This window comes from Ictidomys tridecemlineatus, chromosome X (assembly GCF_052094955.1).
Source record: "Ictidomys tridecemlineatus isolate mIctTri1 chromosome X, mIctTri1.hap1, whole genome shotgun sequence".
NCBI lineage: Eukaryota > Metazoa > Chordata > Mammalia > Rodentia > Sciuridae > Ictidomys > Ictidomys tridecemlineatus.
Genome location: NC_135493.1, coordinates 110913323 through 110927015, shown reverse-complemented (window position 1 = coordinate 110927015; position 13693 = coordinate 110913323). Strand labels below are relative to the sequence as shown.

The 13693-nt window shown below is 29.7% G+C and overlaps 1 protein-coding gene and 1 long non-coding RNA gene across 7 annotated transcripts in view; one reads left to right on the top strand and one right to left on the bottom strand.

Annotated features, from left to right (window-relative positions):
• Positions 1 to 13693, top strand: part of Cnksr2 (connector enhancer of kinase suppressor of Ras 2) — a 263374-nt gene that overhangs the window by 140231 nt on the left and 109450 nt on the right. For all 5 annotated transcript variants that reach the window (XM_040268915.2, XM_040268994.2, XM_005334818.4 and 2 more), the window contains 2 exons: positions 8181 to 8314; positions 12970 to 13181. In XM_040268915.2, coding sequence (XP_040124849.1) covers positions 8181 to 8314; positions 12970 to 13181 — 346 coding nt within the window. The remainder of the gene's footprint in view (positions 1 to 8180; positions 8315 to 12969; positions 13182 to 13693) is intronic.
• LOC144371785 (uncharacterized) overlaps positions 1 to 13693 on the bottom strand; it is a 109976-nt gene that overhangs the window by 45115 nt on the left and 51168 nt on the right. The gene's annotated exons all lie outside the window — the stretch shown is intronic.

The window sequence follows — 13693 nt, the reverse complement described above, 5'->3', positions numbered from 1 at the left end:
TCTGTATATTAGCCATGCTATTATGGAGAAAAAACTACTTTTAACATCTTTGAAAATTGCTTCAGTGCTTTACTTTTTTTACAGATTAGAAGGAAGAATATTATTATTAATTCAATACTTGCAGTTGGTGTTAAAACAAGGTCTTTTAAAAAAAGGAGTAAGGGTAATGGATAAGTTCTTTAATATACAATCCTTACACCTCTGCCAAATATACAATCCTTTAATATACAATCCTTACACCTCTGCATCCTGTTTTAAGGACCTGAAATTGTACTATTATAGAATTCTTTATCTTAAGACTTTGATATATGCTAAAATGCAGACACTTGGAAGCATAATGGAAATTATGCTTCCAATTAAACAAGGTCTTTTAAAAAAAGGAGTAAGGGTAATGGATAAGTTCTTTAATATACAATCCTTACACCTCTGCCAAATATACAATCCTTTAATATACAATCCTTACACCTCTGCATCCTGTTTTAAGGACCTGAAATTGTACTATTATAGAATTCTTTATCTTAAGACTTTGATATATGCTAAAATGCAGACACTTGGAAGCATAATGGAAATTATCTGGTCAGAAATTCCATAGAATATAAATTCTGATACAACCAAAAATGAACAAAATTTTAGGGTACCAGGATCTCAAGATTGAAGTTAGACTGCCTCCAAAGGGTGAAAAGTCACAGAAATAGTGGGATAAGATGGTTTTGCAGGCAGCTGTAAAGTGTTTCATGCTATACCTGAGGTCATGTTTTCTTCCTAGTGCCTAAGGAACAACCTCAGATGTGAAGCTTAAGTGCTAAACATAGTATTAATCCTCTGTGTAGGTACAAGTGCCATTCTTATTGTTCTTGCTTCTGTTATGTATATAAATAAGTTGGAGAAAAAATACCCATTAACTCATCTAAATATAACTCTTCAGCACTCAACCTTGAATAACTGTACATTAGATTATTTCCTTTTTCATAGAGGTACTAGTATTCTACTAAGAATTGCTTAAATTGGAGGCTACTAAAATCTGTGATGTTTATTTATCTGGTATGTCTTTTTCTTAGACTATACCAGTCTTAATAGATATTAGCATTTTCAGATAAAATATAGCAAGTTCAAGTAGACACTAGTACATGCATCTTTTTTTAAAAAAATTATTCTAACATAATGGTTTTAAAATTAATAAGGAAAATTATTATCTATACAAATAAAATATAGTCTTAGATACTCTAATGTAACTTTAATAAAAGTTGTTCTATTTTTAAAATGTTTAAAAAGATAGCGACTTCTAATATTCATTAACTACAATGATGAATTTTAATTTGGATTTTCTTTTGATACTTATTGATGACATTATAGTGAAATAAACAAAAGCATACAATTCAACTTCATACTCACAGAACAATTTCATCAGTACATTTCATAAAATTTGGCAGCTCTTCTGAAAATTTCTGATTTCTCAAACATATGTGATAGAACTGAAGGACTTAAAAATTATTTAATTAAATACTACAAGCAGATTTAATTATATTTGAAAGTTTTAATTCTGTTATTTGCATACTTTCATAAATGGCAGAGACATTTTACTTGAGATAGAATCTTTATTGTAAGAAGCAAGGGATTCCTTGCTTTCTGGGAACTATTTCTCAAACTTAATTGCACCCTTTATTAATTTCCTGGATTTAGGTAAGCATGGTGATTGTTTATGGTCAAGTTCTAATTTGATGAAAAAAATTTCCAGGGAACTGTGGATAAACCTCAAGGTATATTGGAAATTTTAAATTAGTACGTGTAATAGGATGCATGGGAAGTATCATTTCTTTTTAAAAGAAATAACTTGAACTATTAGCTAGACACTGAAAGTTCCTTGAAATTATCACTGGGAATCAGTGATTTTTGTAAATTTAATAATCCAGTTTTTTTGGGAGCAGAATGCATCTCATAAATAATCATTAAAACAATTCTGGAATTCAACAAACTGATTTAGATATTGTTACATTAGCTGTATAATTAGAATTATATTCTTAAACTGTATTCCAATCCATAAATTTCTTATGTTGATACCATAGTTACTTGTGTGATTTTGTGCTTTTCTATTTAAATTGTATTGTTTAGTATTACCTCAATGACATTTTTACAGGATATTTAAACATCTTTGAGCAAAAACAGAAATAGAAAATAATCCTAACATTAAACTTTGTCTGTAAATTGGTGTAATAACTGGAGAATGCTGATGACATTACATTTCAACTATATACAGATATGAATGGTTAAATTTATTCCATAAAAGTCAAAACACAAAAGTAGCAATAAAATTTACTTCATTATCTAAGTTATGGGTTGGTGTGACTGAAATAAAAATTAGTGACAGAAAGTTTATATGTTTCTGAGAATTTTATTTTAACAGCATGTTTTGAAAAGGACAAAACTAATATTAGATATGACACTAGAGAAAAATGTGTTTTAAAAAATGTAATTGTGCTAAGTAGAAGACAATAACAGTTGTTATGTTTTACGTGTTCGAATTAGCAAATAGCTACAAGTAATTGTCATATCAGCTTTTAACTCACCAATCTTTAAGTAAATCAAAGAATTTTAAGTCACAGTTGTGTTTTTGAGCCAGATGCTTTTACAGTTAGCAATGACAACAAATAGTCAACTAATAATGAAAATATTAGCCATACTTTTTAAATTAATATCCTAAAAATGATGTTTACTGTAATTTGAAAGATGTTGCAGTTTAATTATATTCATAAAATTGGAAATCACATAATTAATATATGAGTGTTAGACTCAATACAGTGTGCAAAAGTTGATTTGGTGAAAAAAAAAAGACATTTTTTTACAGTGACTCTGAAGTCTATATTAGTTATATATTGTGTTATTCCATACATATATTTATGCTCATATATCTGTATTTTAACATAGGCAAATATGATTTCCTGATTGAATCTATGGTCAGAAAAATATCTGTTTTCTTTGTAGTAAAATAGAAAATAAAGTTACATATTTACAAAAGAAGACTCAAATCTTTTGTATTTATAAGCTTGAATTCTAAAAGAAGCTATGAAATAACTGAGAATGGGACAATGTTGAATAATGCATTTCCCTTGCTTAAGTTCCAAATAATTTACTACTTAAGAAAAGTTTGGCCAGGAAAAACTGTATTGAGTAATTTTCCAAATTAGATCTAACATTCTTTACATGATAAAGAAACTTACAATTTGTACACAAATTCTTGCCTTCCAAAAATCCAGAATACATTTTCTGTGGACATTTGTTTAGATGATTAAGGAAAGAGTTGTTGATATAAAGTAGTGTTCTGATACTAGTATTGGGGAATTATAATGTGTCTAAACTGAGTAAGGTCTTGTATAAAAGTCCTGTTTTAGAATATTGGGGTGTTGTGATCCACTTGTTTGTGTTTGTTCCCAAGAGTGAATAAAATAAATGGCCAGGTTTATATTTGATGTAATCATTTGTATTTCAGTGGGTATCCTCACCCCCAGAAGGCAAAATCAAACTCTATGTGATCTCGGCATCAGTGACTTTTAAAGCTAACTACGTAACATAGTATTTTAATCTTTAAAGTTGAGGTCATTCTTTATATTGTTGGTTTCTTTCGAGACTATTATGGTTCTTATCAAAGCTGGGTCACTTTCTATACAGAAAGACAACTAAATTAACATTTTAACATCTCTTGCCAAGAGATGTTAAACTGTAAATTTCCTTATATATAGAAGTTCTTTTTCCATAGTCTTTAAGACCATATGGGTTTCAGAGGTACAGAATCCTTCCCAGAAGTGCTCAGTTATCTTAGAGACATTAGAATTGGGAGGCACAAAGATAAGACGTGAGCCATCAGAGTATTTAAAGTGAGATTTCATTGATTCCTTACAAAAGCTTGAAGTTCAATTTTTGCAACAATCACAATCTTCCAATGATGTTTAAGCTGGATGAGTAGGATATTATTGCTAAAGTTATTGCTTATGAACTAGAGGCAGATTTGGGCCATATCATATTTTAAGATACAAATTTAAAGTGTTTATATAGTTTAAATTGATACTATGAAAATGTGTTTGTAAGTTTTACTTAAAAGATCTATGAGTCCTGTTGACAGCAGTAAGTTATAATTAATTGATCTAGTATTATAAATATATGTTTAAAGATGATGCATTAGATTACTTAGAATTTGAACATTTATAGAGATAAATGTCAGTGTCCCCTCAAAATCTATCAGATTTGTTTTTAACAACATACATGCAAATGTGTCTTTGCTGTTGGTGCCTCATTGAATATGTACAAGGAGAGCTTTATGTCACAAGGATCATTTAGAAATGAAAAATAAATGATATGACCAGATACTCCAAGGAAATAAACCACTTTGGATGGGATTCATAATGGATCTACATCATACTTGATTGCCATAGTGGATCAGGCTATACTGAAGCTTTATGCTTACTTGAATAATAAGGTGCAGTCTTAAAGTAATACTCTTGTGTTTTATACATAAATGTTGATAGTTCATAATTCTCTTCCCATACAGATTTTACCAATATAGGGTCAGAATGTCAAAATGGTAAAAGAAAAGAATATTACCCTTCATTACTGCATTTTTTTCTTAATTTGGAAACCCTTTATAGTACAATGGTAACTGTTATGTTATGTTATTTTTGTTATGTTATGGACAAATTATCAAAAGTAAATGTTGCTAGGATAAGAGACACTCTCTTTTTACATTATTATACTCTTATTATAATCTAAGGAATATGCTTATTAAATTGCTAAGTGAACTCCATTTTTGAGTTGAGGGAAACTACGTTTGTTATAATCTGTGTATTTTCACATGAATGATTATTGGTGGTAGGTGTATTTTTAATGCTGCTTGTTAAATAAGAATTTCTCACTGATAATTTCAGCTAATTGCATCATTTATTCTGTGATTCAGTTTTACCTATCTTTCTAAAGTTCTTTAATGCCTTTTTCATTCTTTAGTCATTTAAGTTTGCACTATCTTTTCCACCATTAAAATTTTTAAGAGATTATAATCTTAAATCTTCCCAGAGTTCTTTTGGGTTAAGAATCTATTTTTATTTTCTCATGAAGCTTCTAATTTAACATACTGTATTTTCCCCCTTGCCTAATGTCTGAGTTGTTTTTTTTTTAAATGAAATTCCTAACTAGATGTGGCAGTGCATACCTATAATCCCAGAGGCTCGAGAGGCTGAAGCAGGAGGATTACAAATTCAAAGCCAGCCTCAGCAATTTATTGAGGCCCTAAGCAACTTAGTGAAACTCAGTCTCAAAATAAAAAATAAAATAAGGGCTGAGGTTGTACATCAGTGGTTAAGCACCCCTGGGTTCAATTCCTGGTATAAAAAATGTTGTTCTCAAAAAGAATGACTACTTTCTTATCTTTATTATCTTGACAATAATAGCATGATAGGTAAACAGAAATATACTGTATATATTGAATAATTTACTATGAACTTCACTTGGTAATTAAGCATATACATAAGCTAGATTATATAACTACTTGAGAAACTAGTTGAAATATTTTCTATGATTTACCAGTCAATAAAATATGAAACCAGTTTAGTTAAACAACAGGATTGACTAATTCTTTTTTTCTCTGTAAAAACAAGTTTTTTTAATTGAACCAGCTTGACATAATCAAATCTTTTATCTATTCAAATACTTTAAAGTCTTTTTTCTCTCTGTATTTGCCAATTTAGCTAATCATATTAACTGATGATGCTAGTAGCAACTCCTTGCTGAAAATAGAAACCTTGAAAAATAGCAATTTGAAGCAAGTTGACATGGTTAATATTGAATTTTCCTAGAAAAGAAAAGGTACAGGTACCATAGGTTGACCATCCTGGTAATAGTCCAGGCAAAATACAATATTTTATTAGTTTTTATCTGATACTTAAGGAATATGTTGAATATACTTGTAACCATTTACTACTACTATTTTTTCCCTTATTTCTTGTTTGGGGAGAAGATGATAGGTACTATCCAAGAAAAGTAACACACAGTTCTGTAGATGGTGGAAGAAAAGGAGAGAAATCCTCAAACTAGAAAAAGTGACACTAAAATTGTAGAAAGACAAATAAGTGTGGTAGATTATTTTTAAAAGCTTATACTTTAAAACTTGGTATGAAGTTTTAAGATATTTTAAAGTAAGAGATCTATTGGAGCATTTAAAAAGCATATTGAGTATTAGCTTTTCTGTCAGTGCATCAGTTTTAAATTACTGGAAAATAATATACTGTGTAATAAAATTTTTCTTTACTGCATTTCTATTATGGTGAAATTTTCATCAGACTTATTATTTAGTGTCATCTATATTTAGAGCCAAGTTATATTTACAGAGAGGAAAACAACTATAAACAGTCACATAATAGTGACTATAGATTATATAGATGTAACACTGAACATAAACATGTTATCTCTAAACATGTTATTCAAAGATCTATTGCAGAGGCGTGCAACACAACCTCAAAATAATGCAGTTGTTCCTTTAGGCTTCATAGTGTTCATCAGTATAAGTGGCTCCTCTGATTACTTATATAATCTTAAGATTTCCTGTTGCCAAGAGTTTTGCTCCTAAAGGACAGGTATAGCTTAACTGGACTCTGTTTTCAGAAATCAGTATTGTTTACCATATTAGTCTTTACTGTACACCTTCATAATTTCTTAAAATTCTTCAATTAGTATGTAAAGCTTCTAACTTTAACATCATATGAGATGGATTTGTAAAGCCCCAAAATACATTGTCATTCCCTTTTTCCCTTCTCTCTCTTTTTCTTTAATTTCTATTTCACATAGATTAAAACTTAAGCATCATTTTGGCAGGATGTTTGATTGCAAGCTTTTAAGGTGAGCTATGTAACAAGGAACATCAAAAATCATGAAATGAGTCTTAAACTATGTAGTCTATCCCAGTGACCTGCATTGTACTTTCCACTGTATTTATCCTTGGCTTTTTGAACAAATTTTGTTTATCTGTACAAAAGTATTGTTACAATATAAAATAAAATAGTTGTACTATGCCATTATATGAATGTCCAAAATGCATGTTAAATAATAGAACTGTGGGTCTATCTAGATATACTAAAGTGTTTTCATATTGGCTAAAATAGCAACATATTGTCATGAGGAGATGCAGTTCATTTTGTGATCGTTACTTTGGTATTTGAGATTGCACAAAAATTCTTATTTTTAATGTTAATTGTATGTGTAGTTAATCAGTAAGATCTGTAAGAGAAACATAAAAAATTGTGAATTTTTATCTCACTTCAGGATAATTTCTTGAACCACAAGATTATTTACAAATGCTGTGAAGTTTGGAATTGGGATGATTTAATGCATCCTGATGTATGACTTACTTCAATATATACAGTCTCTTAACATAAAAGTAAACAACCTCCTATTCATTGTGTACATACAAACATGAAATTGAGATCTATCAATATGCAACTGAAGACTATTTGAAATGAGATAAATGTGTGTGCCTATGAAAGGTGAAATGATTGTGTTACATTAATAACCATACTTTTGAAGATGTACCATAAAATGAGTTTAAGGAGACAGCTAGCTATGTTTATATTGACTGAAAAAGGTACATTTTCCTAGAAAATTGATCTTTCATAATCCACTTTTGTTGCCTTCTCTGAGAATCTATGACATTCTACAAACCTAAGAGTGGGGCTTGTTTTTTTGTTTTTGTTTTTTTGTTTTTTTTTTTTTTTGGTGAGATCTGAAATAGCTCTCTTGTATATCAGTCAAGATGTAAGCAAGTTAATTCTTCTATGAATTACTCTTTGTTATCTTTCTTTCGAAAGTGGGATTCTGACAAAGTTAATTTAAATAAGGTTCTGACTATGAGATAAATCTTCCCATTATAAAACAGTACATGGTAATTTTTTCCCTCATAATTAGCTTTTAGGTGGTTAGATCACAGGAAAAGGTGAGTTGGGAACTAAGAAGTAACCTCTAATATATATCATTTATTTTTGGAGACTCAAAGGAATATCCATGTACTAAATAACATCCTTCTTGATTTCAGCCAAGTTCAAAAACTTTGCAGAAATAGATGATTTTAAAATGATAACTATGTGTCATTGTTGTTGTTGTTTTGTGTTGTTTGTGTGTGTATGTATTTTCTTTTTCATTTTAACCAGCCTCTTATACCTAGAAGTCCCACAAGCAGTGTTGCCACGCCTTCCAGCACCATCAGTACCCCCACCAAGAGAGACAGTTCTGCCCTCCAGGATCTCTACATTCCCCCTCCACCTGCAGAACCATATATTCCCAGGTATAAAACTATCATGTTGTTCTAGGCAACTTCTACTTAAAGATTAAACTAATAGCATATAAACTACAAAGTCAACTCTTGAAGAACGCTGTGAATACTTTTTCAGGAATTCTGAATACATTTTGAAAATCATTCCCATTATAGTGAACAAACTTTGGTTGGTTAATAATAGCAGTAACTAATTTGTATTAAATATTTAGTATGCATTAAATATCTTATCCTCCTTATCTCTTAGAAGAAAGAAGAGGAAGGTAATATTAAGTAACAATTATTTTAATAAGTACAAAGTAAGTGAAGCATTCTGGCTAAGAAGCTGAGAATATCTCAGTCTAGTTTGAAGCATTTCAATTTTTTCAAAAAAGAGCATTTATAGAGAACATTTGTACTTTCTTAAATATATAGAGGGATTACTTTTTTAATGATGAGGAAGAGGAGAAGAGGGAGAGTGTTTTCCCCCCAATGCCTTAGTATCTAGAGGTTTTACTTTATTAGTTCATTAATATTTTCTTCAGGCAATAGTGTTTACAAGAAAACAAATTGCCTTTAAATTCTATTTTCTAGATTTCTTGGGGCTGAATCTCCATTTCATTTCTAGACTTTATGAGAAATTCCTGGCAGGAATGAAAGATTACATCTTTGTGCCATAATACATTCTATCCAAAAGCATTCTGATATCTAGCTTGTGAATACAAAAATTATGGAAAGGGCCATCAGTTTTGGGAATAATAAACACCAATCAGAAAGAATTTGATTCAATTCTTAAATTAATTCTGCAGTCACTCAAAAATAATAATTTAAGTTCTGTTATTACTAAGCAGTACTTAATATTAAATTTCTTCTGTATAGAAAATAATTGAACTCATGTTTAATTTTCATTATTTTTTATTATTAGTTGTTCAAAACATTACAAAGCTCTTGACATATCATATTTCATATATTTGATTCAAGAGGATTATGAACTCCCATTTTTACCCTGTATACAGATTGCAGAATCACATCAGTTACACATCCATGTTTTTACATACTGCCATACTAGTGTATGTTGTATTAGTATACCTAGTGTTTCAGAGATATTTATTCTATTAAATACAATAATATTGATGTTATATAATCTAAATGCTATATGGCAATATGACATATCCACAAATACTATGTTGTCATCTAGTAATAAAACTATAACCAGTATGTATATACACATAAATTCTTATTTTTGAGAATTAAATGGAGTTGTGGAAAAATAAATTATAGAAAAAAATAATTTACATTTCATAAGTCTTTCCATTGTGTAATTTGCAATCTTATGTTCAATTTACAATCAGATGTACAGATCTATTCAACATGAGTAAAAATATAAGCTACATTTTAATTCTGTTAAAACAGTGTCAGATTTTCTGAATACTCTTGCATGAGAAACACTGAAAAAATAGGAAGCTACTTTTTATGGTTTTCATTTTCATTGAAAATATTTATATTTCAGTGCAAATGATTATGTAACAAGCCTTATCCTTCAGAGGACTATATTTAAAGATAAATATTTTTAAAATGTTTCTTAACCAATCTCCACAATTTTTAAATGTTCTTTCCTATTCACTTGGGTTAGGGATGAATTTGTTAAAAGGAAATGATCTCCAAGACAGATAGGATTTAAGATATACTTTAGATAAACAAAACAGTAAAATGAACCAGTCCGGTCCTCGTGAGTATGGTGAAGATATTTTAAGTCAATAAAAAGCTTGAACGCACTATTTAAAAATATTAGAAAAGCTGAGTTGAAATGTCAACATATTGGTCATTGTTTTATCAGGATAAACTGAAAGCTCCATACTTTTCAGTAAAATTCATAAAAGTAGTATATATTATCTCAATTGATTTTTATTTGGTCAGTATATAATTTAGCAGAATATTCTAAAGACATTTTGAGTCATATTATATTTACTCAGTCAGTCTTTTGATACTGCAATCAGAACAGCCCATGCATCAAAGCGCTTTTGAACCACAACATTATATAAATTATCTGTATGTTTTGGCCTGACTTGAAGTTATAGTCATAAAACCTTTTGCAGTTTTCATTGGGATTTTAAATAAACAAAAAGGGTTCTCATCTTAATAAAAAGTAACTTAAAATGGTACAACTAGTCATTAAGTTTAGATTTTTTATGTGATTAAATTTTTCAAACGTATTTATTCCAGTAAAAAACAAAAAGTAAAAAAGTGGCTATAAACATGCCTTTTCCTCTAAAACTGAAAACACTCATGTATGTAAAGTATGTGAAATTTGCTTGGAATTTTATTATGCCTTGTGACTATATGCTAAATTATTGTAATTTATTGTGCATTTTATATTTAACCAAATTAACTCTACTATGTGTCCACTAAAGCAATGTTATCTTCATCCTTTCTTAAATCCTTTCTAGGTCAAAATGTAGGTTTATTACTTATTTTATGAAGGTTTAATTTAAGAACAGTTAAAATGTTTATAGTACAATGAATTAATACATTGAGTTCTTCAGGGATTCATAACATGAGTACATACTATACACACACTTATATACACAACTCACACATATACATGCACACATACTCTTAAACATATCAATTCATTCCACTGGAAAGTTGGGCTTCTTTTTTACTTTTCTTAACTTAGCATTGTTTTAGTGCCATATAGACATGTCTAACACATCTGCCTTGTTGATCTAAGACACTTCTTCATATCATTATATGGTAGAAAATATCAGCCCTTCAAATTTTCTGCCACTGGCTGTGTTCATATACATATAGCAAGGTGAATTAATGGATTTGAATCACCCTTGATCTCAGCTACATTAGTATTCATGTCACAGGCCTGATAGAAAAGTCTGCCCATTTATAGGTAGGCATAACCTTAGTCCAGTGCCATGAATTCATTAGAGCTGTTTCCAGGCTAATCGTAGTGTCGATTTCTTTTTGATAGAGTAACAAAAAGTGCCAGGCAATTTGTTCAGGAAAGCTTTCAGCTAATTGAAAATGAAATTCTGAATGAATTTTTATATTTATTTTCTTCTCATTGCCTAAGAACTATATAGGCATATTTTGGTTATAAGTAATCATTTTAGAAAATAAAAGAGTAAATGTCAATATAAATATAAACCTCATCTTGTGATGGGTTAAATTACAAGATATCTTACTGATTCAGTTTAGTCTGTCTTAAGAATATTGTTTATTACGTTTTCCATATTTAAAGTACTGGGAATATAGTTCCCTACATTTTAGACATCTAAACATTTTCGCACCGATCCAAAAAAATATAGATTTTTGCTCTGAGACACATATTTTGGAAATAACATTACTTTTATAAACTCATCACCATTGTGTAGATTATAATGGGGATTAGATAAATATATATGTGTATATGTGTGTATATATATATATACATACATATATATTTATATATTTATATTTTCAGTTTTTCTACATCTTTAAGATTTTTAGTCCTAGAGCTTAACATAAAATTAATTCTTTTTCTGGTTCAATAACACTGATATGTGATCCATAAGTGAAGAAATACTGCATTTACATTCCTAGTTATACTTTAGAAGACAAGCTTTTTTAAAACGAATGCACAAGTAATTAGTGAAATATTTCATAACATAAACAAAGTTCAGCTTAACCAATCCTAAACGGAATATTTCTATCAAAACACCATTCATCATGATCCTAATCATCAAGTACTATGTAAGTAATAGGTTTTGGAAACCCCATATATCCCATTCTTAAAGTCCATGTTTTATAACATCTCTCCACAAGAAGCATTACTGATGTGTTAAGATACATATTTTTCTCAAGTCTCCTAAGAGTCTTTTAAATTAATGACATGCTGTTTGAAGTCACTACAATACCAATTTATATAGGGCTAATTTGGTTTCTGTCACCATGATATTCCTTATGTAAGTGATAAATCTTATATACATCTTTGTTTTTAAGTAGCACACATTTTACCAAAAAATCAGTTAGGTAATCTGGCAGAAAAAAAGGGCATATGGTTAAAATAACATTGTTAGTAGTATACATAGTGACTTGAATACTAGAGCAATTTATATGCTAAAATTATTTCCTATGGATGACATTTTACAGTGAAAAATGAACTCAAGCAATAGTTAAAAGATCCATGGCCCATTTCTAGCTACATCGTTTATTAGACAAGTCATTTAACTTGAGTCTCAGAATTTTTTTCTTGCAAAATAGGAATAATTAAAAGTTGTCCTATAATTTTCTTTTTCTTTCTTTCTTTGAATAAAGAATGAAACCCAGAGAGTCTTAACCATTGAGCCACATCCCCAGCCTGTTTATTTATTTATTTAGAGACAGGGTTTCTCTAAGTTGCTTAGGCCCACTAAATTTCTGAAGCTGGCTTTGAATTTGTAATCCTCCTGCCTCAGCCTCCTTTAATTTTCAAAGAAAACTTGGAAAGATCAGCGACTACGGATCAGTTGGTAGAGTGTTTGCCTTGCGTGCACAAGGCCCTGGGTTGGATTCCCAGCACCATACACATTAAAAAAAAAAAAGACAGGAGATATATTGTATGGGAAGTTTATTATTAGCATTTTAAAAACTCTGCCCATTTTATCCCCCTAACACTTTTCTACATCCTTTTCCTTTACTGTAACAATTTTCTTTAGGGATGAAAAAGGAAACCTTCCTTGTGAAGACCTCAGAGGACATATGGTGGGCAAGCCAGTGCATAAAGGATCTGAATCACCAAATTCATTTCTGGATCAGGAATACCGAAAAAGGTTTAACATTGTTGAAGAAGATACTGTCTTGTATTGCTATGAATATGAAAAAGGAAGATCAAGTAGTCAAGGAAGACGAGAAAGCACTCCAACTTATGGTGAGAGTTCTTATTTTTACATGACACTATGTCTAACATGGGAATCACAATTTCCTCTCATAAGTTTTGGGGCTGTGAAAATTACTTGATTGCTTTTGAATCTTTATTATTAATCTGTATCTATCATGTGCTTCTAAGTGAAATATCAGCAATATGACATGACATTAAAAATTACTCTAGATTTTCCAATAATAAGAGAGAACAGCAAGTTACATTTTAGCTCATAATGGTTTATGAAAATCTTTGTAGCATCACAAGTACTTCTTTTGTTATATGTTGCCAAATTAAAATAATTCAAGGGCTTTATCATTTTTAATGAACACTTACTTCAAACATGACTTCTTTGAAATAAAATTGTCTTCTTAATTCTCATGAATTAAAAACATCTTTAGATAAGCTTTTCTGGGGGAAATCTCATCTCAGTTTTTGTATTTTTAAGAAGCTGTAAAATTAATCTGACATTCAAGTTGAAGTAGATTTTAAATAGAATAGACATACTGTATTTAAGGCAA